Below are 27,120 nucleotides of genomic sequence, written 5' to 3'. Positions count from 1 at the left end.
TGCAGTGTCTACTTTCACGTTATTAAAATCAACCGTGACAAAGTAAAAAAATAAAATAAATGCGCAGAAATCATGATACATTTTGCTTTGACATTGAAAATACCAATAAAAGTTTTAATGACTGTAAAGTGCAGAAGCTCCACAGACACTTGATGTGTGACCTCACGCAGCTTCACAGACTGCTCTGTTTGGGGTTCTGTGGGGCTATTACGTTCATTCAACTGTGAGCAAAAGTATCCCCAAAATCCAGTATTCCCTAGTTTATTACTTTAAAACTGACAGTAACTGTAGGATTGTAATCAGTGCCATCGAATTATGATCGAAACCTTTATAAAAATAGACTAAAAAGATGACAAAAAGTCAAATAAAAGCTAAATAGAAGACACAATTGACAAAGGTTAACGTTTATAGATTTTAAAGACGTCACACTAGAACAATAAATCTTGTGAATCTTTCACATTTGTTTCAGTACATTTAAGTAAAAAAAACAAAACTTTTGTCACAACTGTCTGCGTGAGAGGTCCGAGCCGCGCGCAGCTGTTCAACCAATCAAAGCGGCGTAGAGCCCCCCCAACCAATCTGTCTGCAGTACAAACTGTCAAAGTGACTGATACAGTAGCTCTGGGACAGACGGAACCATATGAATGACCGGAACAGTCCCCGCTGTGAATCCTCAGTAACTCAAATGAGTCTCTTCTCCGTGAGCGTCTGGCCTCTTCGGAACCGAGTGCGGACGGTTCGGACGTGGAGACGAGACTTTTCCACACTTTCACCTACTTTTCGCAGCTGCGGGGCTCCCACGTTGGTACGTGACATTGTTTTGGGTTGTTACGTAAACTCGGTGTCATTACGAAAGCCATGTTTCTCTTAAAATAGATGAATGGGAACTTTTTCGTCACGTCAACTGTTTGACAGCTTGGTGCAGAAAGCATGAGCCATGCACCTCGGTTGGAAATCTGTCGTGGGAAAGGCTTTTTTTTTATTATTATTATTCCTCAGTGCACAACAGCAAACCCCCAAAAACCTCGAACAAACAAACTGGAGCCTTGTTTGTGTATCATTCCTCAGTTGTTTGTACTCCCGTGGGATGCTGAGGCTCCCTCTGTTTGATGCTGCAGTTTATGAGTTGATTTCCTGTTTCATGGTGTTCTTTTTGCAGAGGGTATGTCTCAGTTAACAGGCTGGATAGGAGATGAGAGCCCCTTTGAAATAAATCTAGTTGCATTTACGTTAAGGATCCTTAAAACCTGCTGGTTTATTTGCAGACCTTGCCTAGAATTGACAGGCACTATAATTAGTAATTGCAGGAAATGTTTTAATGCAAACATTAACAGTTATGTTTGTTATTAGTAGAGTTATTAGTTGTGGCATTGTAATGAGTAATGGCTTTACAAAATGAGGATAATGAGATATAAGTAGTCCTGTAGACAACATTTGGAGGAAAATACAGGGCGGATTTCTCAGATTAACACAGAAACTGGAACTCATGACTAGTCTGCAACACCTCCAGATATTACAGGGCTGTTTCTGATCATTTTCTACCACATTTTTTTGATCATTTTCTACCACATTTTTTTGCTTTAAAACATTCGTGACATTGTAGTGGTTTGTTGTAAACATCTTTTTCCCTCAGATGTCTTCTTGGCTCTACATGCTCTGCTAAAAATCTTCCTCATCTTTATTTCAGAAGACATCTCTCATCCAAAGGAGATGTGGAGGATTACATCAACACAGTTTGCCACTCTCTCGATTGCTGAGCTCGAACAAGCCACCGAAAGGTAAAAGAAGTGTTCAGTGTCCCTCATCAGGCCGTTTGTGGTATAATGAAGCTAAACGGGTGCACGCAGTGACCCAAATCTTTTTGGCCGGCGTGAGGCAATTCATTACTTTCTGTTCCCTGTTGAATTTAGGTTTTGAAAAGTTTTTCCCAAAGAGTGAAGAGAGCACCGGCAGGAGATCTGTTGAAGGTGAGAAAAGTGTGTCATTGTTAAAGAGCAGCACTTTAAAGATCCTGCATTTTCGCCTCTGCTGCAGTTTGTTTGTTTGATTCATGCTGTTTAGATGAAAACACCAAAGGGCAAAACTCACTTAGAATGGAAAGACAGGACCCAAGTGATGAAAGCAACCAAAGACGAGGAGGAGGGAAAAAAGAGGAGTCACAGTGGTGGTGGACACGCTTTCAGGTGGGACTCTTGTCCAGAGCCGAACAGTAACTGCTTTCTTTTCAGGTTTTCGTGAAATGCACCGCGGGGTGATATACAGTAAGACTGATTTTACTGGTTCTCTCTCATGAGTTTGACTTATTTTCAACATGTTATTATCCACCAGGAGGATTTTCCCTTGGATGAGGCGACAGTGAGGAACCTTGCAATGGGTGCTGCAGGCATGGCCACGGCTTTTTTCTACTTTCGCTTCAGAGAAACTGGAGTTCAGATCTCCTGGAAGGATTTTGTGGATCACTTCTTGAGCAGAGGCTTGGTGAGAGGCAGAGGCTTTTCTTTTTTTTTTTTTAACATCCATTTCGCCTTGTTCCCTGTCAACAAATTCATTGTTGTGTTCTCCACACAGGTGGGTCACATGGATGTCGTCAACAAACAGTATGTCAAAGTATTTCCTGCCTGCGGCGTGAACTCATCACAAGTGGTTAGTTCCAAAATAAGCCTGTTCTGTCCTGCTTCTTTCCTCAGAGACGCTGCAGTCCAACTGAAAAGTTTACAGAATGGGGTTATATAGAATGCTTCGTGTTATACATTTTCTGTTCTTTTTGGTGTTTCAGAGCTATTTGTGGTTCAACATTGGCAGTGTGAACTCATTTGAGCATAACTTGGAGGTGGCTCAGCAGGAATTGGGTCTTGACACCCCACATAGAATACCTGTATTCTACACTAGTGAAAGTGACGGGTGAGAGGTGGAGCTCGACTATTATGCATACTGGATTTGCTGATGTGGGTCCTGGTCTAATTGAAGCTCTCTATTCTACCAACAGGGCGGTCCTTTTAAGTGTCCTCCCAACCTTACTTCTGGTTGGCTTTTTACTTTTTGCCACACGACAGGGACCAATGGCAGGAGTACGTGGCGGAAGGCAGAAAGGAAACCCCCTCAGCATGAGTGAATCCAAAGCCAAGATAATTAAAGACGACATCAGTGTTCTTTTTAAGGATGTTGCAGGCTGTGAAGAGGCCAAACTAGAGATCTTGGAGCTTGTCAACTTCCTGAAGAATCCACATCAATATTACGACCTCGGAGCCAAAATCCCTAAGGTGTATGTTTTCAGTTGATCAGTATGGGTTGGTAACGGTTACTAAGCTACCCGAACTCTTGCCCCCTCAGATTTTTAATGGCCATCTAGCGCCACTGTGTTGTATCTGAAGCTCTCACACGTGCCTCTGAAAGTGAATGTTTCAAATGCCGTAGTAACACTTTATATTTTCAGGGTGCATTGTTATCGGGTCCACCTGGAACTGGGAAGACTTTGCTAGCTAAGGCCACTGCAGGAGAGGCCAGCGTTCCGTTCATCACAGTCAACGGCTCCGAGTTCCAGGAAATGTTTGTTGGCGTTGGCCCTGCAAGGGTCAGTACTCAGCTGAATGATCCAGCTCTCAAGGAATCTGGAAGCGTAATTGGATTACAGACAGTTTGTGCCTCATTTTGGCTAAATTTCTTCTGCTGTTTATGTAATAGATAAGGGATGTGTTTAGCGTAGCTCGCAAGGTTGCCCCTTGCATCCTTTTCATCGATGAGATCGATGCAGTCGGCAGGAAAAGAGACAGCGGGAACTTCGGCAGCCAGGGCGAGCGAGAAAACACTCTGAACCAGCTGCTCGTGGAAATGGATGGTGGGCATTTATATAACCTCTTTTATTGTTCTGTTCCCTGTGGAATATTTTACAAGCCTTTTGTGTGCTAAATGTTTCTTTTGTTACAGGATTCAACAGTAGCACCAACATAATTGTGTTGGCTGGCACCAATCGAGCCGACGTCCTGGATCCGGCTTTGATGAGGCCTGGACGCTTTGATCGACATATATACATCGGTGAAGTAGAAGCACTCCGTCTGCCTTATTTGCATTCTCTGCTTATTTCAGCTTTATTCTATCTGTAAATATTCTCTTGGTAAATTGTAACCACGCACCAGTCATGATGCACCACATGCAGCTCTCTGGCTCTAATGTGCATGTGGACCTGGACATAACTTTGTTAGTTTGTCCTGCTTCTGATGAGGTGCTGACCATGACTCGCTCTGGCTTATCCTTATGAAAATTCCCTTCAAGTCTATTGAATTTACATGTGTTTCTCTCGCGCCTGCTCACCTCTTATGCAATTAAAAGCACACGTTGCATTATGTGTGCTTTTATCTTTGGATAAAATGGTTAGTGTCACGGACCACAGGACACAGATGCAGGGTCGTTTCAGAGCAAGAGTGTTTATTTATAATAAAGAAGTCAAGGCTCTCCAGACAGAGCAAAACGAGGGGCTGTGAAATACTAATACACGATCCTCAGTAATTAGGCTTGAGGCTAGTGTAGCTATAAGACTTTATCTTTAAACTTAGTGCACTCTTCTAAAGAGGCAAAACAAACAAAAGTCACTCTCCTTCTAATGGAGGCTCTAAAAAATTACAAATAATTAAATGCAACCGCTCCTTTACCGGAGGTGCTATGAAACATTTAACAAGAACAAAAAGCACTCCTTAATGGAGGAACAAAACAGACCGTGAACTAAACTACAGCTATGGAATAAATTACAAATGAAGATAGCTCTGAAGGAGGATCGCTCAACTTCGGGCTCAAGGAAATTTACGACTTTGGAACACTTGGAATGGCTAGAATGACGAACTCTCAACAGATTGTTGTGACACACTGGCCCAAGACAAGAGAGACGCAGACTATTTGAGCACATGAGGAGCCATGGGGAACAGGTGGAGACACTGTGGGAATCAGGGAAGACAATCAGATGAATGACACAAGAGGAAGGGCAAGGTACCTGAAAGGAGAGGAGCAGTTAGTGTTTCAAAATAAAACAGGAAATGACGAGACATGACATAAATCAAAACCTAAAACGTGACAGTTTGTTTTTCTGTTTGCTAAGATCTAATTTGCCTGACGGCAGCAATGCGGGGTGGGAGGGCGGGGCAGGGTCACAATGAGCAACCTGGTTTTCTGTAAAAGAAGAATTAGATAACATCCAGCGTGAGGGATGGGAAACATCTAGTTTAGTCTGTCTGATGTCTTGTGCAAACACTTGACAGTCAGATGATGTTGCTTGAAACAGTCTCATTGCTCATTAATTTGAGGTGTTATTTGATATATAGCTTCTTAACTCACAATGTCTTTCCATTTAAAACAGAACCAAGCATGTCTAGTCTGCATAAATAACAGACTTTGCTTCTCAGTGTGCAAGCATTGAATAATTATTTAAAGATGAATGTCCTGTATTGGCTCTTGATAAGCTACTCCCACATCCTCTTCCATGTTTCCACCGTCAGTTTATGAATTTCCAGATTCTATGTTTTTGAAAGGCTGTCAGTAAATGTCACTAACTTTATGATCTGTTTGTGACTTGCTGCACAAGTAGATGCAATTAGTTTTTTTCAAACTGAGGCTTACTTCTGCTGTCATACTTATTCTCATTGAAAGAGCTTAGAGTATATGACATTACTTCCTGAGTTGCTGAGTTGCTTGGCATTTTTTTGCCCGTTATACAGGAAAAATGCAAACTGAACAGTTGTTGTATTGTTGTTTTTCTTTTCTTTTCTACAGGCCCACCAGATATAAAAGGGAGGGCATCTATTTTTAAAGTGCATTTGAGACCTTTGAAGTTGGACCCCAGTATAGATGTGGAGGCTTTATCCAGGAGGTTAGCTGCACTAACCCCAGGTTTTACTGGTGAGAAAAGATGATACTTGCTCATGTTTCCATATGCACGCCATTTGGTCCGCAAAATATCTGAAAATTATTTATTTAGCATTGTGCTTCTGATGGTGTTTATGTAGTTTATCAGAGATAGCTCCGATTTAAATGATTTGCAAATTGTTCGAATTTTCTCATTCCATTATACGCTACATCCCACCTTTTTTGGAAAGGACGTTCTATCATTACCCAATGTGTGATCTCTGCCTGTCTCTTTCAGGGGCCGAAATTGCTAGTGTTTGTAATGAAGCCGCTCTGATCGCTGTGCGTCACTCCAGCCAGTTTGTCAATACGAGGCACTTTGAGCAGGCAGCTGAGAGGGTCATTGGAGGTAAGGTTAACATCTATTACCTTCAGTAGAGTGCATCTATCTATCTGTTACTGTTACTGTGCAGTAACTGAGGAGACCGTGCTGTCACAATGTAACATTTCTGTGTTTGGGGCTTCATACATTACTCAATGATTAAAGGGGAACTCCGGTATTTTTAAATCTAAACCTTATTTCTGGCATGAAATATGCTCATCTACTCACCGAGAGTAGTTTGGTGAAAGTCTGTGTCCTTTAGAAGATATTTAGATTCCTCGAGAGCCATATAACGGAGTGAACGGAGCCTCGACAATGCAGCCTCTGAATAAGGCATTATCTGTCTTTATTTCACCAATACTTTAAGACGAATGAATGAATGAACGCGTACTATTGCTTGTTAGTTCATAGCTGCAATGTTGTTGTTATTGGCGACTATCAGGGGGCTTATACAGGGCTTTCTACACACTCGTCTACTGGGATGACGTCATCAATGCCCGCCGCTGCAGCACAGCTCATTTCGTCTAAGCCCCGTTCACTCCGTTATATGGATCTCAAGGAATCTTAATATCTTCCGAAGGACGCCGAATTTCTGTTCTCGGTGAGTAGATAAACGTATTTCACGCCAGAAATAAGGTCTAAGTTTAAAAATACCGGAGTTCCCCTTTAAGTCTCGATGATTCAAAAAAGCTGTGAAGGATTTTATGCACGACTTCAAGGACATGTTTCCTGTAACTGCTTCTGCTACACAGTCAGTGTACTTCTGTAAGACATCCACTTTGCTTTCAGGTCTTGAAAAAAAGACTCAGGTACTGCAACTTCCAGAGAAGAAAACAGTGGCGTATCATGAAGCTGGGCATGCCGTCGCTGGCTGGTTCCTCGAGCATGCTGATCCACTACTGAAGGTCCATTTCAAACCTGTTCTTCCTTGCACACAGCCCTACTCTAATCAGTCTTTCTCTTAATTTCTTAATAAAGCTTTGTAAAGCTCCAAATTCGTTAATTTATTACACTGTTGAAACCAGCTGATTAAAGTGTACTCCATCAGGTGTCCATTGTTCCTAGAGGGAAAGGGTTGGGTTATGCACAGTATCTTCCAAAAGAGCAGCACCTGTTCGCCCAGGACCAGCTGTTTGACAGAATGTGCATGATGTTAGGCGGTCGAGTGGCTGAGCAGGTTTTCTTTCATCGAATCACCACTGGAGCGCAAGACGACCTCAGAAAGGTCACACAGTCGGCCTATGCGCAGGTAATCATTCCACTTTGGAACTAAATCAGTTATTTATTTGTAGTAACAAACACGATTTTTCCAAGACATGAAAGCACATATTTTCTGTCTATATTTTAGGTTGTACAGTTTGGAATGAACGAGGCAGTGGGCCAGGTTTTTTTTTACCTCCCTCAGCAGGGAAACGCAGTAACCGAGAAGCCTTATAGTGAATCTACGGCCCGGCTTATAGACCAGGAGGTCCGCATGCTCATAGACGCTGCCTTCCGGCGAACACATCAACTTATCGTCGACAAGAAAGAAATGGTGGAAAAGGTTTGAGTTGTTTTCTCTTTGAACGGAGATGTGTCAGAGAGAGGTGAAGCACAGCCAGAACATTAACATAACTGTCAGGATGATAACCTGCGTAACTTTGTTTATGTTGAGCTGAATTTCTAGTTGTTATTTTATGATAATCCATATTTAATATACAGCTGATACAGTTAGTATTAGGAATAACTGTTTATACTAACAGTCCACACCCTCTCGAGTATTTTTGTTATGAAGGAAAATGACAATTTTGAATTGACGTTTTTTAATTGACTAAAGTGTTTATGTCTTCATTTAATCATTTTTGCACTGCAGGTTGCAAAACGTCTCCTAGAAAAAGAGAAGCTAGACCGGGCTGACATGGTGGAGCTTTTAGGACCTCGTCCCTTTCAAGATAAGTGCTTGTACGAGGAGTTTGTTGAAGAGTTGGGGGAATTTGTAGAGGACACCTCACTACCTGAAGGACTAAAGAACTGGAACCAAAACAAAAGGGATGAAAACCACCCGTAGCCCTTTACTTGTTTGTAGACGTGTGGCATTCAAGCAAATAGCCCCCTGCGAGTGCAGTACCATGTCGTCTGGACTGCAGAGGTGGACACTATCTTCAAGACGAAGGAAAGAGATTATCACTCAGGTCTCTAAGGACCAAGATTATATAATGTGCAATTTTTTCACTGGAATTTCTATGTGAACGCGGTAGCCTAAATGTAGCTGATGGTGACGTCTGCACCCTCCATACATGCTCTGATGCAGTCTTTCAGTTCAAAGGTCCATCGAAAGGAAAGTAGTAGAGCTTAAGTTAAATCAAATTTAATGGTTCATTTTATATTTTGAACCTAAATTCCGCAGTAAACAACTATCTGCTGAGTATACGCGTTTGGGGTTTTCTCCAGTTAAAACAGACTCCCACAAAGAGGGCGATAACCTCACAGGCGAATTTATTCTATTCTTTCCTAATCGACGCCTTTTGAATGCCGCCGCATTACGTTTCACTTTAGTCTTGGTTCTTTAACTCAAGTGCCACACCCAGTGGTTTCTTCAGGCCATAACGGGATCCTTTAAAGTGTCTGATCAGCCGTGCTGCGCTAGTATCCGCAGCAGTATTTACTGTCAATAGGGATTTATGTTTGTTACCTTAACTGTTAGCCGAGAAAGCTGAGCTAGTTAAGCATCCATGTAGCATTTTGATTAATATATTCTTTGTATGTAAATCCTATGAAGCACATATAGGATTTCAGCCATAACAGTGTCATATATAGGCTTCCCTAACTGAATAGGCAGATTTAATATAAGGCATCACTTGAACTTGTTCCTTGCAGAATGATACTGTAACATTTTAATCATCCGGATGATGATAAAAAGAAAGTGCCAGATGAGAAGAGGTGGTTGTATTTAAATGCAAACGTTTGAAATGTTTGTAGCGTGGCCTCTTGACAGTGCTTTGTTTTTGTCTGATGAATATATATAATGCAGATTATTTATTTTATGAGATGGGAAGACAAATGAAAAGCTAGGCTGTCGTGGCCTATTAAACATTTTTTTGTAGTCCAATCTGTCCAGTTAGTCTCTGTATTTTCAATCAGTACGACCGTGACCAGATGATCCAAGCAAATTCATTTCCTAAAATGCCAGAGTACTGTTTTGACTCACAGCAGCAAAGCTTTTACCAACATTTCATTGCAGCATTAATGCTTGCTTTACGTGTGTGATGCTGTCGCATGTGTGTGAGACCTTCATGACCCACAGAAATTCATTTAATTTTGTTTGCACAGATGATCGTTATTATTAGGAGTTAAGACCCCAGCAATAGTTGCACTACACAAATTCAAATATTCTGTTCATTTAAAAAGTAAGAAATAGCTGACGGCTCAGTGTTTTTACACTACAAGCCACATCGGCAGAAAAAAACACACACACAACGTTGGAAGCATAGGAGGCAACAGGGAGTCCAGCGTATTGTCCAAGGACACTTTGACCACCAACTCTTCCTCCTGAACTACAGGATGATGACAATATAAATCATACAATGAGCCATTTATATTTATGTTTTTATTTAATCTTCAGCCATGCCAGTGTCAGTTTTGATCCTTGTGTTACAGCGTTCAGAATTATTGGCACTCCTGGTAAGAGAAGCTTAACATGCAACAAATAAATCAAGTACACAGCTATTCCTTTGCTGACATAATATCCAATATAAGAAATACTGCATCAGAAGTTATTTTTGGCACTTTCTTGTGTTTTTGGCATTCACACAAATCCATCAGAGCGTGATACGATTCAACCCTCATTTCTACAAGATATGTCTGGATGGATTTTAACTTCAAACCTCAGGATCATGTTGACCATCCTCACAGAAGCGTCCGTGTTGTCTAACATTTTTAAAATGATAAGGAAAATGGGGAAAAAAAGAGAATGTTACAGAGTATTGCATTGAGCTGCTACTTGGTCTGTTTATCATTTTCAGTCATCTGCACCAGATGCCAATAATTCTGGAGGTGCTGGAAATACAATTCAGTGAAAGAAGTGCAATATTTGAGAGAGGCATTTAAATTACAACACACATTCTTCTTTAAGATGACAAAGTTATGATGGACAGCTGGGCTTAGCTAAAACCCACACACCCTCAGCTCAGGTTACTCACTAGAGGCAAAAGAAAACCCTGTTACATTTACAAGCCACACTGTAAGTCTTACTAAGCAGTAAAATATTTTAAGTTCAACAATTCTGTTGATTTATGCTTCATCTCATGTCCTGGTAATTCAGAGTGATCCATATTTTCTGTACACCACAGGGAAGGTCTAGCATCACACTGTGGACATGACTTCTACTGCTATTCTCTCTGTGCCCACCCTGAGGGGCTGTAAGGATGAAGGTGTTGTTACTCTGTTGACCTTTTACCCTGTCTGTCATCTGAAAAACAAAGCATGGAATTGTCTGGTATGCCCAGAGTGCATTAAGAACCCTTTGCAAGTAGAAGACAACGATTGCATTGGGTTTGTTCACTGTATATGTGACAAAAGGAAGACGGGGAGAGAGGAGGAGAGTGTGTGTATTGCACATCTCAAGAACTTTAGAGCAGAGAGCAGTGTCCAGAGTTCAGCCTGACCTCGCCAGCACCATGGAGCATTTTGTGAGAGCACTGTGGCAGATGGAGGCCTCTTGGTCCGCTTCGTGTTACCACTCTGGCTGTGTGTCCAACTCTGGGTTTCTCTCACTCCGGTCTTGTTTTTTCGCATGAGACGTCATGGTTGCTTTGGCCTTTCCAGCTTCATTAAAGGCTCTGCGGTGTCTGAGTCACTGTGGTGCTTTCTTTCTCGTGGAGGCTCGACTTTGCTGCAACGTGTCCACGAGGGTGAGCGCATGTACCCAGCCCGGGGCAGCGCAGGCTGGTGGGGACCTGAGAACCGAACACAGTTTTTTTTTTTTTTTACCTGACCAGAGCATTTCACACCCAAACACAAGTCTTTATATGAAAGCAAAATTATATGCATGCAGCATTTCTAAATAGCCTTTTTGAGCCTCTAATAACTCCCACCATGGCCCTATTTGTAAAAAAAAAAAAAAAGAAAGAAAAAAGAAGCAGGGTCATGGGAACCCATGGCTGACATGTCACTGAAATTCATTTTACGGTTTTGTGGTCATTGCTGTTTCAGACCACTGGGTGGGGATGTCGAACCTACCGTGATGAGAACAAAGCAGCTGGGAATGCCTGAAAGAGTGCTGCCTTTCACCGCACATACCACCCAAATGTTTGGTCCCAGCAGGCATGTGTGTCCGTGTGAATATGTGAACGAGAAACACACGTAAATTGCTTTGTAGAACTCCGAAAAGGTTAAAAAGGCGCTATACAAGTGTGGACTATTTATCACTTGTATCACCCAAAGGCGCATTCATATCGTCTCCTGCATTAGAGGCTGAGACAACAAAAGAAACAAATGGGTGGGACAAAGACGAATATTGATCTTAGACGACTATAATAAAAGAGATATCATCCCTCTCAGCAGCCTGAGACTCTGTGGCCGCATGTGCCATGAACACCTGCTAATGTGTTTATGTTGCTATATAAATATCTGTATTGTGTGAAAGCTAGATCTATATAACTGTGCAACTGTGTAATTCACAACAGCTTCTGCATTTCTCGCGTGCCTTTTTTGGATCTCCCTTGGCGTCAGATTAAAAGACAAGATGGAAAATGAAAACACACTGGAAAGAGTATATGAACATTAAAGTATATCCCCACAACATGGAGAGATTCTGTTTCTTTTCTGTCTCTTGTTCTCCAGCTGAAACAAACATAGACCTCCTAAGCTCTGAAGACACTGCTATATTCTGTTCAGTGAGTGAGAGCGCTCACATGTAATGTTACTCGCTCTTTCTAGTTTGCTCCAACTTATAGGGAGCACAGGGTAAATACCCAACATGAAATTTTATCTTCATATTGGGCGACTGTCGCTCAAGAGAGTGGTTGTTTGCCAATAGGAAGGTTGCTGAACTGATCATCAGACTCAACATATCAAAGCCAGGATGCTCAACCCAACAGTGGTTTGAGAAATTGTTCCATTTGAAAGTCTCTGCAGGATGAATAAACGTAAATATGTGCACGAGTACATGCACTTACAGTGTTTGAGAGAAAGACTGTCTTTTCACCCTGTGATTTATGCGTGCTAATTTTAGCACAGTCCAACCATAGTTTGTGAAGTATTTACCACAGATAATGATCTCTAAAGTCATTACAAGCCCTGGAGCAGTCCTAAAAGCAGCAAATTGAACTGGAATCCGACCTTTTACATTCAATGACGCTTTTATAGTCAGACTCATGCTCCCGGAGGATGAATACCACTGTGTGGCACAAGAAAGAAAAGCAGCTGTTGCTGCACTCTTTGTGGTATAAAACTTAAATTCTGACAACAACTCAAGCTGTGACATCACTGTAAGTGTTGGGTCATAGATGGCAGATAAGCAACCTCTGCTTTTACATCACTGATGAGGGCATAGTTGTATTCTCACTGTGTGTGCTATGCTATTTCATCCTCATTCAACCCTCTGAGGACAAACTATCTCACAATGTAGCCAAACATTATCACCAAAGGATTCAAAAATGCACATCTACCATTTGTTCTCACACAAAACAGTTATCAGCTCTAAAATGACGTCTGTGTAAATAAACAAACCAACAAGACAGAAAGACAAATGAACATAATCTGCTATGTCATAGTTACAACCATGTTATTGTTGCAGTGACAGAATTGTGCATGTGGTGGGGATTCAGGGATGTGGGTAAAGTTCATGGCTCATCAAACTCATTTAAAACAAAGGCCAAACCTACTGGAAATAATCAGCCTTTTGTTCAGTTTCTCTAGAGCTGCTCTTGAAAAAAAAAAAAACTGGATGAATCAGCTATTTGTGCGTTGGATGCTAGCTACTGAACATATTCTCCAATTAACAGTCCTAATAATAGTAATGACATTTATATAAAATCTAAATAAAGACTGTTAATTGTTTAAGTGAATGAGAGTAACATGAGAAAAAAATAAAAATAATATGATGGAACCGGCAGAACAAACCAAACAAGACACACGCATATAAAAAGAATGAGAAAGATGTTTTCCTTGCATTATGATAAGTGTTTAAACGGCTTTTGAAAGAACAGGCCTTGTTTCCAGAAGGGGAAAATAAATTATTTAGGTGCTCGCATTTAGCTTGAACTCAGTGACCCATCTTCTGTATGGGTTGAGACTACGGTTTCTCCCTTTAACCGTTGTCTCAACCCATACATGCACTCAGCGGTTTCCCATGCAGCCTTCTGCTCATACAGTGCACAGAATGACACAGAAAATAATTCAATTCAGATTCCATACTGAGACCATCGATGGCTTAATGTGCAAACTCCAACCCTTTTGTCATTTCATTATACAGCCTTTTTCCTAATTCAGTTAGTCCTTTATGAGTTTCTCTATCCTGTGAAATGATAAAACACGCATGCTTCATATCCTTCTTTCTGCCAAAATATAATTTTACATTAAAACTAAACATATCTTTTACGATCATATGGCTCACTTTAAGTCTACAACTTTGCATATGCTCTGCAGTCATTTTCAGAGCTCGGTTTGTGTGAAATTGTTATCATTCCTCATTGTAAGTCATATTCAAGGAGGATGCAGCGATATTCAGAATGAAAATGAAGGCATGCTAACAACAAAAGGGGAAAGAAAACAGAATTTGTGACTGTAGAAGTGGTTCGCATCTAGAGTTTTTTGGAGTGACACATTTTATGTAAAAAGTTTAAAGACTTCCAACAACAGAGAAATGTTTTCTACATTCTAGGATGGCTGAGCTATTTTTATTCAAGGTAGAAATACACAAGTGAATGAAGAACACTTGTCATTGTTAGGTTGAGTCTGGGATTATTTAACACCACAAAAATCACTGAATTTGTCACTCTTGTTGTTTTTTTTCCCTTCGTGGATCAAAACTGGTCAGCAAGGAGCAGAGTGGCTGATTTGAGGCTGCTACTGAAAAGCAGCAACAATATTTGACCTGTGATTTACCGGAGGCTCAGGAAAGTAAGCTGAAGACGATAGCTAAAGGGAGGGACGCAAGGAAAAAGTGTTTGGCTTTGGTAGGATGGCTTGAGATCATCTTATTTGGCATTTAAAGGATGTGACCTTTCATGGAACTGTCATCTCTAAAAGAAAATATGTATTTGAATCTTAGCAGTTTGATATAACTCATCATTACATTTGCACCAAAATACTTATTATTAAAGACTAAAAGTGGTATTGAGATTATTCTTGATAGTTAATATAAGATACCTCAACTTTAAAGAGTACAGTGCTGCCAAGTCATGCCATGTTTTCTCCAATCCAGTTTAAAGCAACGATAACTGCCAGTTCTGTAATGACAATGTCAGGCGGCACCATGGAAACAATGGCTTAATATGGAAGAAGTTGCTCGTATGACCCTACAAATAAAGAATTATCACCTGTCTCTGCAGTTCCCTGCGGCTCAACTAAGTTTCATTGTGAATTTCAGCTCATTGTTTGTGCTCACTGTCCAGCCTGCAGCTTGTTTTGTTCCCTTTCACCACAGTCATGGAGTTGTTTTCAGCAGCAACTAGTTGCTGTTTGCTGTGATGAAGCTAACTGTGCAGAGGCAGCAGACAGAAACAAAGCAACTATGTGGTAAACATAGTGGGACGTTTAACAGCTGCACAGCCCGACACTTCAGTGAAGAGTTTTTGGAGGGTGAACACAGCAGTTATCAGACCAAAATTCAAAAGGAATCATAACTAAACAACAAGAAAGAATGTGATAATATGTCAGTGTCACCTTTACAGTTTGTCTTTACTGGCACTTAAAGTTGAAAAAAAAAAAGAAGAAGCAGATTTAAGTCAATCTGTTGGTATTACCATCTAGAATAAATGAGTAATGCATGAACATGCAGTACTGTACAGATTTTAGTGCCATCAAATCCGTGATAAGCAAATATTTTTTCATGAAATAATAAAAAGTCTGAGATTTGCTAATCATTGCATTCTGTTTTTATTATTATTAGTTTACACAATATCCCATCTTTTTTTAGAATTGTCATTGTACAAAGACACAAAGCAGTAAGTGGCAGGGGTGCTGCAGGCAATAAGCTGTGCCATGATGTGGTGCATTGGTAATAAACAGAAAACAGTGGAAATGGAGAGAATGGTGCTGTAAAAGAGGGAAGTGCATGGGGAAGGACAGTGAGGAAAAATCTCATCGCAGAAAGTTTGTAGGTGAGTATGAGAATGAGACATGAATCTGGTAACACAAAATCTGTCTGGTGGGATACAGTGGATTTCATCAGTAGAGTCAAATAATTTAGAGTAATAATCCCTGCACACGTGTCCTCAACTCCTCTTTTTCTCCACTTTTGACGTGCTCTCTGTCAGACCAAGTATGACAATTGCTCATCCCTACATGATGGCAGCCCTACAAAAATGTTTGGCATTTTTATCTCCTGTGGTAAAAGGACAGCACTCTCTTTTTTGACTGTAGCACCTTTTCATCTAAGCTCTTTGCAAATGGCTTTAAATGTTTTGCCTCTTATTGATGCACACACTCGCAATCCCAAGAGCGCTCTCATGCAAGCTACTAGCCTGCCATCAGGCGCGACTTAGGGGACACCTCAGCATGTGGACTGAACTGTTGGCAAATCTCTCGAATATTTGACCCACATCTGCCCTCTATCACTTGCCCATGAGATGGACCTTTAAATCTTGAGCTGGCAGGAAATGCAGTATACATACTAAAAGGCAGGCGTGTAAGAGGGTAGAGTTCACCTTCCATATACAGGATGATGTTCGCCAGTAATACTTAAAAGTTGGGGATGTTTGATTCATTCCTTCGCAAAATCTTAGAACTATAAATGCCTTTTTTAGACATTTTTTTACTAGGCACAGTCACAGTGAACTGTCTCAAGTCTTCGATATGCACAAGACCAATCTACCGCACTTAAATAATCTGACTAATATGGGATTGGTTTTCTTGAACAATATGATATGATCTCATTGCTATCTGTTCCCATTATTGTATTACTAGGCAGTTTATCCATGAAACTTTCAGTCACATGACATCTCAGATTGTTATAGCACAGCAGGCCTTCTTAGGACCGTGCTGGGCAATAATGATATGAAACTCCATGACGCACAAACACACACACACACAGAGACACACGCTTGCAAATCTTTTAGATCCTGGAATGGATGGCACAACCCCACAATATGACTGTGTAGAGTACACTTTCTGCTTCTCCCCACTCAATGTCATTGTTTCCTTCTCTTTACCTCATTACTCTTCCCTCAGTCAAATGATGTGCTGAAGCTTTAGGGACAAAATGATGCAAACCTATTCCACTAACAAAGGAAATGGTTTGTCACAATTTGTAAAAGCATACATGTAAATCTGTTTAGATGTCTGCACACCTTCATAAAAAACCGTATGTCTACGTATTTGCTATTTAAAAGTAGCTTGAACTGACTGCATGGTCAAGATTCAATGACTTAATGAAGTAAGAAGATTCATTAATGTCTACTGTTTTCCCTGCCATCCTTTAGAAAATCCAAAATGTATTTGCAATAAAGGGCGATATCCTCCCTTCTTAATCACTTTCGTTAATTGTAACAAATACACTTCATTATGGAAGGCCTTACCTGCTGGAGACTCATTGTGGTTTTCGTCATCAGAGTCAACAAAAACTTCAGCCAGCTCCTGATCAGACATGTCTGTCAGCTCAGTCAGATCCAGGAGGTCAAAGTGCACCTCTAAAGACGACACACTGCTCAGAGGTTCTGTGAGACACGGAGCAGAAACAGCATGCTTTTAGTGTGGAGGGAAGCTAAGAGATTAAAAGAAGACACTTATTACTGCTGACCCTGCAGAAGCTTCTTAAAAGAAGTGGGGGAATAATCTGCAGATATTTTCAACAGCTAATAAAAGCTACTCTTCAATATCTCTTGTAATTAGATAAATAGCCGTCTCTTTTAGTACTATAGTACTTTAGTACTATAATCTGCTTCTGTGCTCGCGTCTGTTCCGTAAGTGTCGCCTGTGTGTCAGCACACACTGAAATGAGAGCTTGGTGGAGATAAAAATAGCCACTTCTTTAACGTGCTGCAATCTAATTTTTCTCTTGTTCGTGTTGCACCTGTGTGTTCTGATTCTTCAGCAGGCAAAACGCTCTACTGCTGCACACAACAGGGTCATATTCACATGCATTTTGGACCTACGTGCATGACTCAGCATTCCAACCAAGCAGCCACAGAGGCTGAAACATCTGAAATTTTAATCTAATAGTGTAGTGTAAAGTAAAAATTTACTCAAAGACTCATGGATTGCACACACATTGTACATAAAGGATTCAAGAGCATCTGCTTGTCTCAGCAACACCAAATTGAGCAACCACTTTGGTGTAATAGAGCTGGACTTATCTACTACTGTAATGAGAGAAGTATCTGAAGGCAGATGGAGTGTGCTTACATTTCCTTAGAAATTGAGGACACCAGCTTGCCATGCAAAGTCAAGTCTGAAGCAAACATGTCACTCGATGTTCATGGGTGAGACTTGGTGGAGAAAACGAAGGGTTACGTGACAGGCTGAAAACTGTTATTAGCTTTAGCTGTTTGCATGCTGTTTTACAGGCTGTTTCAAAATGAGGAGGCAGAGCCCACTCTCCTGCTGCTCTTTGTCTGCTGCATTTAATTCCCTGGATCCTGCCTCCGAACAGACCACATATTGATTTATACACGACTATTCATCACGCCGAGACAGTGACTCGTCAATGTGCCATGTGTCAAATATATTAAGAACACCATCAAGTGCTGGGAGACTCAAGGAATGAAAACATGGCAGCAGCGGCTGTAGGGAATATAATACAACTCTGCTTGCTCTTAAGACACTTCAATAAAGAGTTTAGTGAAGAAAGGTTGTAGCATGCAATTTTAGGTTGAAAAACAGTTTTAGAAAATGTACTTGATGTTCTCATCACTCTAGATCACATCTCAAATCTGGTCTATGAATATGTTTTCCTTTTTCTACTGAATGAGAGGTGCTTGTTAATGGTTACAGGTCTTTTCTACGCCCTTTTTGGGAAATAAGACGAATCTAAAGGCAATAAAACATGGAGGAAATTGTGGAGGAGGAAATGAAGAGAAAAGCGGGAGAGGCAGGATGATGAAAGACGGAGAGTTGAAGCAATAGGTAGGAATATAAATGTACAACAACAAAAGGGAGATGAGAACCTGAGAAACAGGGGAGAAACAAAGGAGATAAAAACTAAAAAACTAAATCATCTCCCCTCCCATTTTCTCTCATCATTTTCTATTGATTCCAGTAGTGTTATTCCCACTCTGCTATGCTTCTTTTTTAACCACCTCTCTCCAGCTCTTTTTTTTGCCTCTGGCTTCTTGAATTATTGATCAGCACGTTTCCAGTTCAACACAGAGACGCTGAAAGAACTACCTCCATCTCTGATGGGGGAGCTTTGAGACATCAGTGGGGAGGACCGAAAACAGATAATTAATGCTGAGACAACACCCCCACAAAAAAAGAGAGAAAAAAAAAACCATAAGGACTTTGCGCCTGAAGCTGATGTAAATGATGACTACGTCCTCTTACAGCAAGCAAGAGGCTGGTGTTCCACACTTTCCTTTCTCCGCATGTGAAAAGACACAGACAGATTCAGCTGAAGGAACAAAGAACAGGGAGGATGTTTAAGACAGAGGGGTTCACATTTGGGGGAAGAAATGGGAGAGTAGGTGGTTTGTGCCCAGCATGTTGAATCTAGGCAATCCCCTCCTATCTCTGGCCTGCCTGAGGCTACCAGTACAGCCTGAGCAGACTGTAATGGTGTCTGGTATGTGATGGAGCCAATGCAAATTAATTAGGGCCTTTTCTGGTCATGATATATCATACTGTAAATGTATTTTTGGATGACCAAACTGGCACTCCTGCACCATTTGACGGAGTTGTTCATATACATTTCAACCCTAACATATAAACCATCAGTAATTTCTAACTCTGACAGCGCACCCAACAAAGTGCAGAACTGTGAGTCTGATGGAAGTATATCAAAATTAAAAGATGTCTCATTACAGTACAACATGCTCACCACCCTGATGAAGAATGTCTGTGTGGATTTCAGCCATTCAGATCATGGTAATCAAAGGAACTTAAGCCTTTCAAAGGAGTGAGCTGAAAATGTTCGGTCCTGTATAGGAAGTGGGGTTTACTGGAAAAGACTTATGTCACATGTTTATAGTTACGAAAGAAACAAGCTTTCATCACAAATATAATTGTTCTTATGACTCCTGCAATGAAAGAAGCTTTCACAAGCAGTCATAGTTCATTCTCTTCCACCAAATCATAATCCTGAAATAGGAACGGATTTGTGCTGCACTTTTTCTTTGTCATACTGCTGACTTTTTTTGTGATTTACTTCCTGCAAACCACGTGGACTCTGACTATTCTGGGATATCATAAGATATTTGTCTTTTTAAGGTATGCTCTTTGCATTGGGTCTTAAAAGAAATGTTGCAGATTACTCAGGAGCAATGTTTGTCCCCTTTTTTGGAAATAACACAGCAGCACGGTGAGATAATCTGTGATTTTATCATTCTGGATTGAGCTTCTGTGGGATTCTGTAGCACAGTGTAACAAACTGAAATGAAATACAACAAATGAGCCAGAGGGCTGATAATCTAGTTGAAATCATCTCTTCTTAGGATACAGTTTCAAAACCTTTGTAGATGTTTGAACTTTTACTGTACTTTGTTTTTCTGGTTTTTGACTTGTCTTCCTCTCTTTCTTTTACCTCTCTTGTCACACAGTATTAGCTGACCTGGCGGCAAGATAAGCTAGTTAGTGGGTTACATTAAATGGTAGAGACATGGACGTTAGTTTCTGGATGAACAGTAACAGTGAAACAGTGTTTAGTTAGTGAAGCAGATAAAGGTGGCCTTGTCACCCATGTAGCCTCTGTATTAGTCTCTGTGCTTCAGAGGCATGGGAGTTTGGCACATACAGGGAAGCCTCTGTACGCCACTGATGCACAATGAGTTCTTTCAGTTGAAACTTTGGTGCAGAGAGGATGAAGGAACAGAATACCTAAAACAGGCAACGGGCATTTGGTGGATTGAAGACCTAAAGATACACTTGGACTGTACTGTGTGAAAAAATGTGGAATGATGTGTGTTTGACTAATGAACTGCGGCGTATGTATCACATTATGTATTGATATGAATACATAATCACCCGTCACTTTTGAAACTATTTTAAAAAACAGTCCTCTGACCTCTTTCCTTACGTCCTTTCTTGAAAACGATTGCTACCGAACAGATAAAATACATTTTCAAATAAATTCCCACCTTTAAAAAATCTGCACTACATTTCATTGCCCAATGAACATCTTAATCTGTGCTTTTCTTTTCCCCTTTTCCTGATACTTACGTCTCTTCTCACTGATGTGCAGCAGGCTAGCAGTGTGGCCGAACAGACTGCCCTCTTCCTCCCCTGATGGGTGATGGAACAGCTCCTTGGATAGGTCACCTGAGCTGGACGGCTTCAGCAGCTTCTGGATATCTTTATTGGGCTCTATCATCACATAGACCCAGAAGCAGATAATGGGAGTGAGAAAACACACACACAAATGTAAAGTTATTGATCACAGGATATTAGATTGTAAAAGTGTACATTCCATTTAAAAGTGCATCGCTCCGTGAGGCATCACAGTAATTCAGAAAAGCAAACTGAGGTAAATAAAGGGAGAACGCACTTAAGGACTTACAGCGCTGAAAGATATTAACTCCTGCTCCTGTGTTTGTCAGTCATCTTAAGTGATAATGTGCTTGTATAACCACCGGTATATGCTTCCAACTCAGAAACCAGCATGTCATTAATCCCCTGGTACAGTACCTGTATCCTCACTCCTTTTTTTAACAGCTTAACTGGTAAACAGTTCATACATGAACAGTTTTTGGTTATGATTTAATATCAACATGGGTAACAAATCAAAAATGTATGGACAAATGTTTCCTTAAAGAAACATTTAACTCTGCATTTAACTTCGGTGCCACAGTCATGCTCTGTGGTGGGAATATACATGTTGAGCAGCCAAAGTTGACTCTGATTTTGGCAAAAAAACAGGAAAGATCATTTACTAGTCGATAATGGACGACAGGAGCCATCAAAAGATGTGTTTCAACCAAAATAAGCTGTACTTTTAGTCCAAAGGACTTTTTTTTAAATTGAGGAACTACAAAGGGTTTCTTCCCCTTTCTCCTAACTGATCTGTACTGGGCCTATAGTTCTTTTTGAGAAATAGGGGCGAACTTTAGACAAATAGTGCAGTGAAGTGACAGTGAAATGAATGAGGATATTTTCAGCTGTACTAAAATGTGGCAGCTTCCTTCAGGCATACTCTGAGGATAGATAGCTTTAACTTGTGGTTTGAGAACTTAACTGCTGTGAAACAGTCTGAAATGGACATTTTTATGTCTCTTATTCACTTCTTTAGTTCTCCTAATCATCCTTCACTTTACTGACTCTCTTTTCTTGCGTGACCAGCGCGGCTGCTGCAGCTACTGCTGCAGCTACTGCTGCACTCTCTCAGCACTCAGCACTTGACCTGAATGGCCAGATTTTAATGTTTTAGTCACAACAACTCCTGTATTACGCCCAAAAATGAAACTTATTTCACAAGTTTGGTCAGAGATTGCCCGTCAGATGACTGAGATGACCAGCAGAAGTAAAACACTTTGACAGCTTGGCCAGTCAGAAATGTTTGGAGACCACCAGGTAAGTATCGGGACTGTCATAAATTTGTAGCCTCTGAATGAAAGCCATTTTCTATTCGGTTCAAATATCTCCTTGGTACTTTAGGCCCTGCAGTTGAAACATTTGGATCAGGAACTAAGTGAGCCCAAAAGTTTCTAGTCCCTGGGAAACGTTCATGCAGTGGAAAGGTTACTATAGACTGCCAACAGTGAACGTATGTTTTAGTATTACACATATGATAACTGTGTTGCTTTTGCATCAGAAGTAAATTTTCTCAGGTGACTAAAAAAAGACTTTGGACCAGCATGTCAGACAGCTCTCTAAATCATAATCATTAAGACACCATATGTGGAAATATGTTTTGGTTATGAGTGTTATGACACTCCAGGGCATGGAATCTGTTCTAGTGTCACACGGTGGCCCAATACCAACCTAGAGCACTTTATGCTGGTTTGTCCTGGTATTTGTCATACATCTGTATGTGTGGCTATCTACAGACAATAGAAATATTGTAAAAAAAAAATTAAAGGAATTTGTTTCAAATGGCTAAGGGCAGATGTCAAATTGATTAAAAGCTACATTTTGTGATTCTATTTCAAGCTCATCCATGAAGCCGGCTGAAGAATTTCTCAAGCATCTTTTCAAAACTCTTCACACAGGCTATTTACAAAGTCTGAAAATAGAAAATACTTCAAAAAGTATGATTTTACATTTGGGAATACACACAAACTCAAAGTTGGTTAAACCTGGATCAAGGTTAAAAACAGCTAAGAACAAATCAGGCGTGAAGACTGGATGAGGTAAGCAGAGATGTGCAGATGTGCAGCACAATCAGTGTGAAGAGGAGACGGGGCTATAAGCAGCAATACAGCTACTTAAGGAAACTGTTCTAAAGTATTACAGGGGGGAAAAAAACATAAACACATAGCTACCAGAAATTATGGCTTAAAATACACAGCAGCAATCATAACATACTAAATGGATGCAACATTGTGTGGGAACACAGCAGTTTTCTGGTGGGCTTTAGCAGGTGGTTAGCATAATTTTTAATTGCATAATGTCCCTTGATTGTTGAGTTTCTTTAATACAGATGACGAGATTGTTAGGGCTAAGAAAAAGGCAGCGTAGGAAAGATTCTGATTTCACTCCGCGAAGCACAGTGGTTGTTACTGGCTATTGATTAATTTCCCCTGTGAGAAGCCACACAACCTGATAGACTATAGCTTTACCTCTGCTGTTATAATGAAATGTTTGCTCAATATTTAGACCAGCAGGATTGGTTTCCGTTTTCACCACTGTATTCAGAAAACATTCAGTTCATCTATCCATCCATCCATCCATCCCACTCGTGTTTTGTCTGTTCATAAATGCTCATGTGTGCTTTTTTTTAATGTAAGACCAATCAGGATAAAAATCAGTGACAGACAAAAATGACTTTTCAGAAAGTCACAGTATCATTCGCACGTGATGGAGGTCAAGTTTACACAGATGGCCGATCAAGCCACCACCTGCTGATGTGTCTGTGAAAAAGCTAGAGTGACAAGTGACAGCAAGTTAGTCGTGGTTTCAAAGAAAAACACAGCTGACTATCATACATGTGTCCTCTTCAGGATCTGTCTGAGCCTGTCTGCTGTGACTGTCTGTGACCAAGCCAACTCTTGGCAGATGGAGGGAAATGCACAGACAGGGAGAGGAGGGAGGCTGACAATGATATACCATGATTATTGCCAAGAGTGTAACTAAATTTAATGTCTTAGATTAATAAATCAATTTCTGTTGAATGTTCTAGCACAAACAAGAGAAATCAACAAACCTCTCATCACCATTTTTGCCAGTTCATTGTGTGTACTGTGATCTTCTCTCTGTACTGTATCCTACATTTGCTTTCTACTGTATAGTAAACCCTGCAGTGACTTGATGGCTCATTTGCACATTTATATTTAGATTTAAATCCTACCTCAGTGTGCATTCTTTCATATTATCATGGTAATGACAAACATCTTTTGCTTCTCTAATGGGATGCCCTATGGCTCAGTACCGGGACCCTGTCTCTGTACAACAGAAACCACCTCCTAGGGCTGAGCCAGGCCATTTCACCATACTAGACCTACACAACAGGGCTGTTACATTTCAAAATGTCAAAAAATGTCATGTCATCAATGTCATCGCAACATCTATTTGATAGTAATTTGATAGAACTGGTATTCATTCTACCAGGCAAATACATTTTTGACCGACATGTGTACATATTTAAAAATCCTGCATATTCTCTGTCTCTCTTTCTAAATATATATACAGTATATAAATGATGCATATTCTCTAATAAAGCACCAAATCATTCTGTACAGGCAATAGGGACAAGAAAGCTACTAACACAATTGACACAATTTATCTGAGTGTTATCAGAGCATTGTACTCCAGAATAACTTCTGTCATACCCAGTACTAGACATGTAGCAGCAGTTGATTCACCACAGTTAACATGTGTACGAAAATACAACGTGACATTTAGAAGTCAGAGTATGTGACCCAGTTCTGCATGCAACATAATAATGATGTTTACCCGACTTCAATTTCGTCTTAATGACAAGACATTCCACCAATTTTTCATTGGCAAGTAATTGCGTGTGTCAGCATGAAGAGAATATGGGGAGATACATAAAGTAAAATGGAAGAATGCCATGGAAGGAAAATTAATCTCCTATTAAAAAGGGAGTATCTGCTAAAGTTGCAAATTTTAGCGGCTGCAGAGACAGTGTTTGACCCCAATGTACCATAAAGTGATAGTGGCGGTTTACTGCTTTGCTCCACTTTATACACTATGCACATCTTTTCATTTATCACAGATGATGCTCTGGTTTACATGGGTGTGTCTTTTAAGGCTCAGATACTATTAACTGACACTGCATTTTGACTAAGCTGTCATTTCAGCCCTTAGAATTATGTGATACAGTGAAATAGTGCAACAAAGGCCACCTTTTTGCTCTATCGTTTGTATCTCAGCAGCCCAGATTTTGCAGGTCGATTTAAAGAGTGTAGGCACAAAAAGAACTGTACTATTAAGCAGTATACCAAACATAAAGTCTAAATGTGAAAATTATTTTTACATATTCTGTAATAGTGTTATTAAACCCAAAATCAGTTATGCGCTTCTCACTAGACAAGAGTTGTTCACTCATATGACAAATTTCAAGATTACGAGCCAACAATGAGCCAACACCAGATACAAACATTCTAGATATATGAACAAATAAACACTTTGTTTTCAGCACAAGTCAGCCAGAGCAGGACAAGACACTCAGCAACAGCTATGTGCTCAAAGCTGGAACGGAGGGGAAAGAAAGGACAGAAAATGGCTCTTACCTGGGCTCCCTGCCCCTCCCTGTGCCTCCATGCAGCTCAGACGAGAGTGTCCTGCTGTTCACCACACCAGCATCGGAGAGTCGAGGAGACAAATGGGAAGGAGATGCGAAGGGAATGTATGCAAGTCTGTGTGCATAGAGTAAGGGGGGTGGAGGTGGGTGGATTCAGCAAGACCTTAACTCTAATCTGACTCTGTTCCTCCTTTCTTTCTTTCTTTCTTTTTTTTTTTTTTTTTTTTTGTCCGCCGTAGTTCTAAATGTCCCAAACAGCTGATGTGGGTTTCTTCTCCAGCTCAGTCCACCTGTCCTGCTCTGCCATCAGAGCTGTGTGACGACTGCACTGCCTCACTGAGAGAGTCCACCGCAGACAGGGAGGTGTGGGAACAGCGACATCGTAGCACATTTCTGAGCCACTTGGTTTGGTGAACGCAGTATTGTGAGCCTCGGCTTGGTATGTACAGAATACACAGAGAGAGATCCGGAGCAAAGAAGGAGAGAAAGAGAAAGACAAGCAGGGAGGCAGGACTAAGCTGGCAGTCTGCCCAGACTGCGAGAGAGCATGGGGCGTCAGGAAGGGCTGTGGACCACTGGAAGAGGGCAAGCTGTGCATGTGATTGAGCATCTGCATAAGTGTGGATACCAGTTTATTCCAAAACAAGCTTTTAAACAAAATACTGGGATAGATTATACAAGTTTAAAAGAGATGCATAACAATCTAATATTATCTAGGATGGAAATCTGATCCAAAAAGCTCCAGAAAAGCGATGCCTCTCTGTTCTGATGGAGATCGGAAGGTAGAAATCGCCACCTAGTGGTAATATAAGGTTCCATCGGGTAGCCATTTGAAAATCTCAAGAAACCGCAAAGTGTTTGTTCACATCACACTTTCTACTTTTGTGACACGTCTGCCACAGGAAGCTGTGCGAGAAAACTTCAGTCCCTTCATAGATAGAAAGCATTGCTAACCGGTGTCAGCAGAAGCATGAAAACAAAGAGACGCAAGCCACAACAGCCAACAAAGAGGAGCCATATCAAGTCCGTTCTAACACTAATCTAAGTGGAATTATTAGAGTGATATATAGTAGCTTTTCGTCCCCTGTCTTCTCAGTCTGCCTCGAAGTTAACATTTGTGGTTTTGATTATCAGACATAACATGCAGACAGCCATGTTTCCCTCAGAGTCAGCTGCAGCCATTTTGGTAATTGACTGACTTCATCCAGCCTCACCATCAAGTCATATGATGTAAGCAAAAAACACCTCTTGGCTTTTACTGTTTTTGTCCAAACAGTAATTCTCTGGATTTTAGTAACTGCAACAAACATCACATAACACCTAAAAGCCTGTAGGTGGTGCTCCAATTTAGTTGAGTTACAGTAAAACTTTTGAAGAGTGGTTTGGAGAGGAGGCAGAAATGATTGTGTACATTTACATTACATGTTGAACCTGATAATTAGAAATATATTTGTCTAAAGAAAACTATAAATGTGTTTCTGACCTTTAAGTGGCTTCTTAAATGGTTCAAATATAGTCTTTATTCCTCATTTTAACTTATCACGAGACCACACAAGTGAGGTATGTTATTGAACACACTTGGAGGAGGAATTTTCTGTAGATTCTAAGTGCAGTTGTTCAGTTTAAAATGTGTTTAAAGCATTATTGCAGGCTTTAAGCAGTAACTTTGGCTGTTTCTGCTACATTAGGCTGGCCGAGA

General features: G+C 40.7%; 2 protein-coding genes across 4 annotated transcripts; one reads left to right on the top strand and one right to left on the bottom strand.

The window, feature by feature from the left end:
* Nucleotides 1-652: 652 nt before the first annotated feature.
* On the top strand, nt 653-10,123 carry LOC140301829 (mitochondrial inner membrane m-AAA protease component AFG3L1-like). Of its 3 annotated transcripts, none has more exons than XM_072380454.1 (17): nt 653-805; nt 1,688-1,778; nt 1,911-1,967; nt 2,062-2,183; nt 2,329-2,478; nt 2,569-2,643; nt 2,777-2,901; nt 2,987-3,260; nt 3,434-3,571; nt 3,682-3,835; nt 3,925-4,032; nt 5,758-5,883; nt 6,128-6,238; nt 7,001-7,116; nt 7,260-7,460; nt 7,560-7,754; nt 8,064-10,123. In XM_072380454.1, the coding sequence occupies exons 1-17, from the start codon at nt 686-688 to the stop codon at nt 8,256-8,258; spliced, it is 2,358 nt and encodes a 785-aa protein (XP_072236555.1). In that variant the 5' UTR covers nt 653-685; the 3' UTR covers nt 8,259-10,123. The 3 variants fall into 3 exon arrangements, with proteins under 3 accessions (XP_072236555.1, XP_072236554.1, XP_072236556.1); XM_072380453.1 differs by having other exon boundaries at nt 1,911-1,976; XM_072380455.1 differs by lacking the exon at nt 2,777-2,901 and having other exon boundaries at nt 1,911-1,976; nt 3,054-3,260.
* dbndd1 (dysbindin domain containing 1) lies at nt 9,787-25,954 on the bottom strand. Its single transcript, XM_072380456.1, has 4 exons — nt 25,411-25,954; nt 20,723-20,866; nt 16,930-17,067; nt 9,787-11,145 (listed from the first exon to the last, which is right to left on the bottom strand). The coding sequence occupies exons 1-4, from the start codon at nt 25,439-25,441 to the stop codon at nt 10,991-10,993; spliced, it is 468 nt and encodes a 155-aa protein (XP_072236557.1). The 5' UTR covers nt 25,442-25,954; the 3' UTR covers nt 9,787-10,990.
* Between the last annotated feature and the right edge of the window lie 1,166 nt (nt 25,955-27,120).

Source organism: Leuresthes tenuis, unplaced genomic scaffold (genome assembly GCF_036924035.1).
Source record: "Leuresthes tenuis unplaced genomic scaffold, fLeuTen1.0.hap1 SCAF_2, whole genome shotgun sequence".
Taxonomy (NCBI): Eukaryota; Metazoa; Chordata; class Actinopteri; order Atheriniformes; family Atherinopsidae; genus Leuresthes; species Leuresthes tenuis.
The sequence above is the reverse complement of the archived record's forward strand: the minus strand, read 5'-3'. Positions and strand labels throughout refer to the sequence as shown.

Coding starts and splice junctions, on each gene's coding strand:
- LOC140301829 (XM_072380453.1), top strand. CDS start 686: ATGAGTCTCTTCTCCGTGAGCGTCTGGCCTCTTCGGAACCGAGTGCGG. Junction 7,461..7,559: donor CACAGTCGGCCTATGCGCAG/GTAATCATTCCA, acceptor TCTATATTTTAG/GTTGTACAGTTTGGAATGAA. Junction 7,755..8,063: donor AGAAAGAAATGGTGGAAAAG/GTTTGAGTTGTT, acceptor TTTGCACTGCAG/GTTGCAAAACGTCTCCTAGA.
- dbndd1 (XM_072380456.1), bottom strand. CDS start 25,441: ATGGAGGCACAGGGAGGGGCAGGGAGCCCAG. Junction 20,867..25,410: donor GGGAGGGGCAGGGAGCCCAG/GTAAGAGCCATT, acceptor ATGTGATGATAG/AGCCCAATAAAGATATCCAG. Junction 17,068..20,722: donor GCACATCAGTGAGAAGAGAC/GTAAGTATCAGG, acceptor CGTGTCTCACAG/AACCTCTGAGCAGTGTGTCG.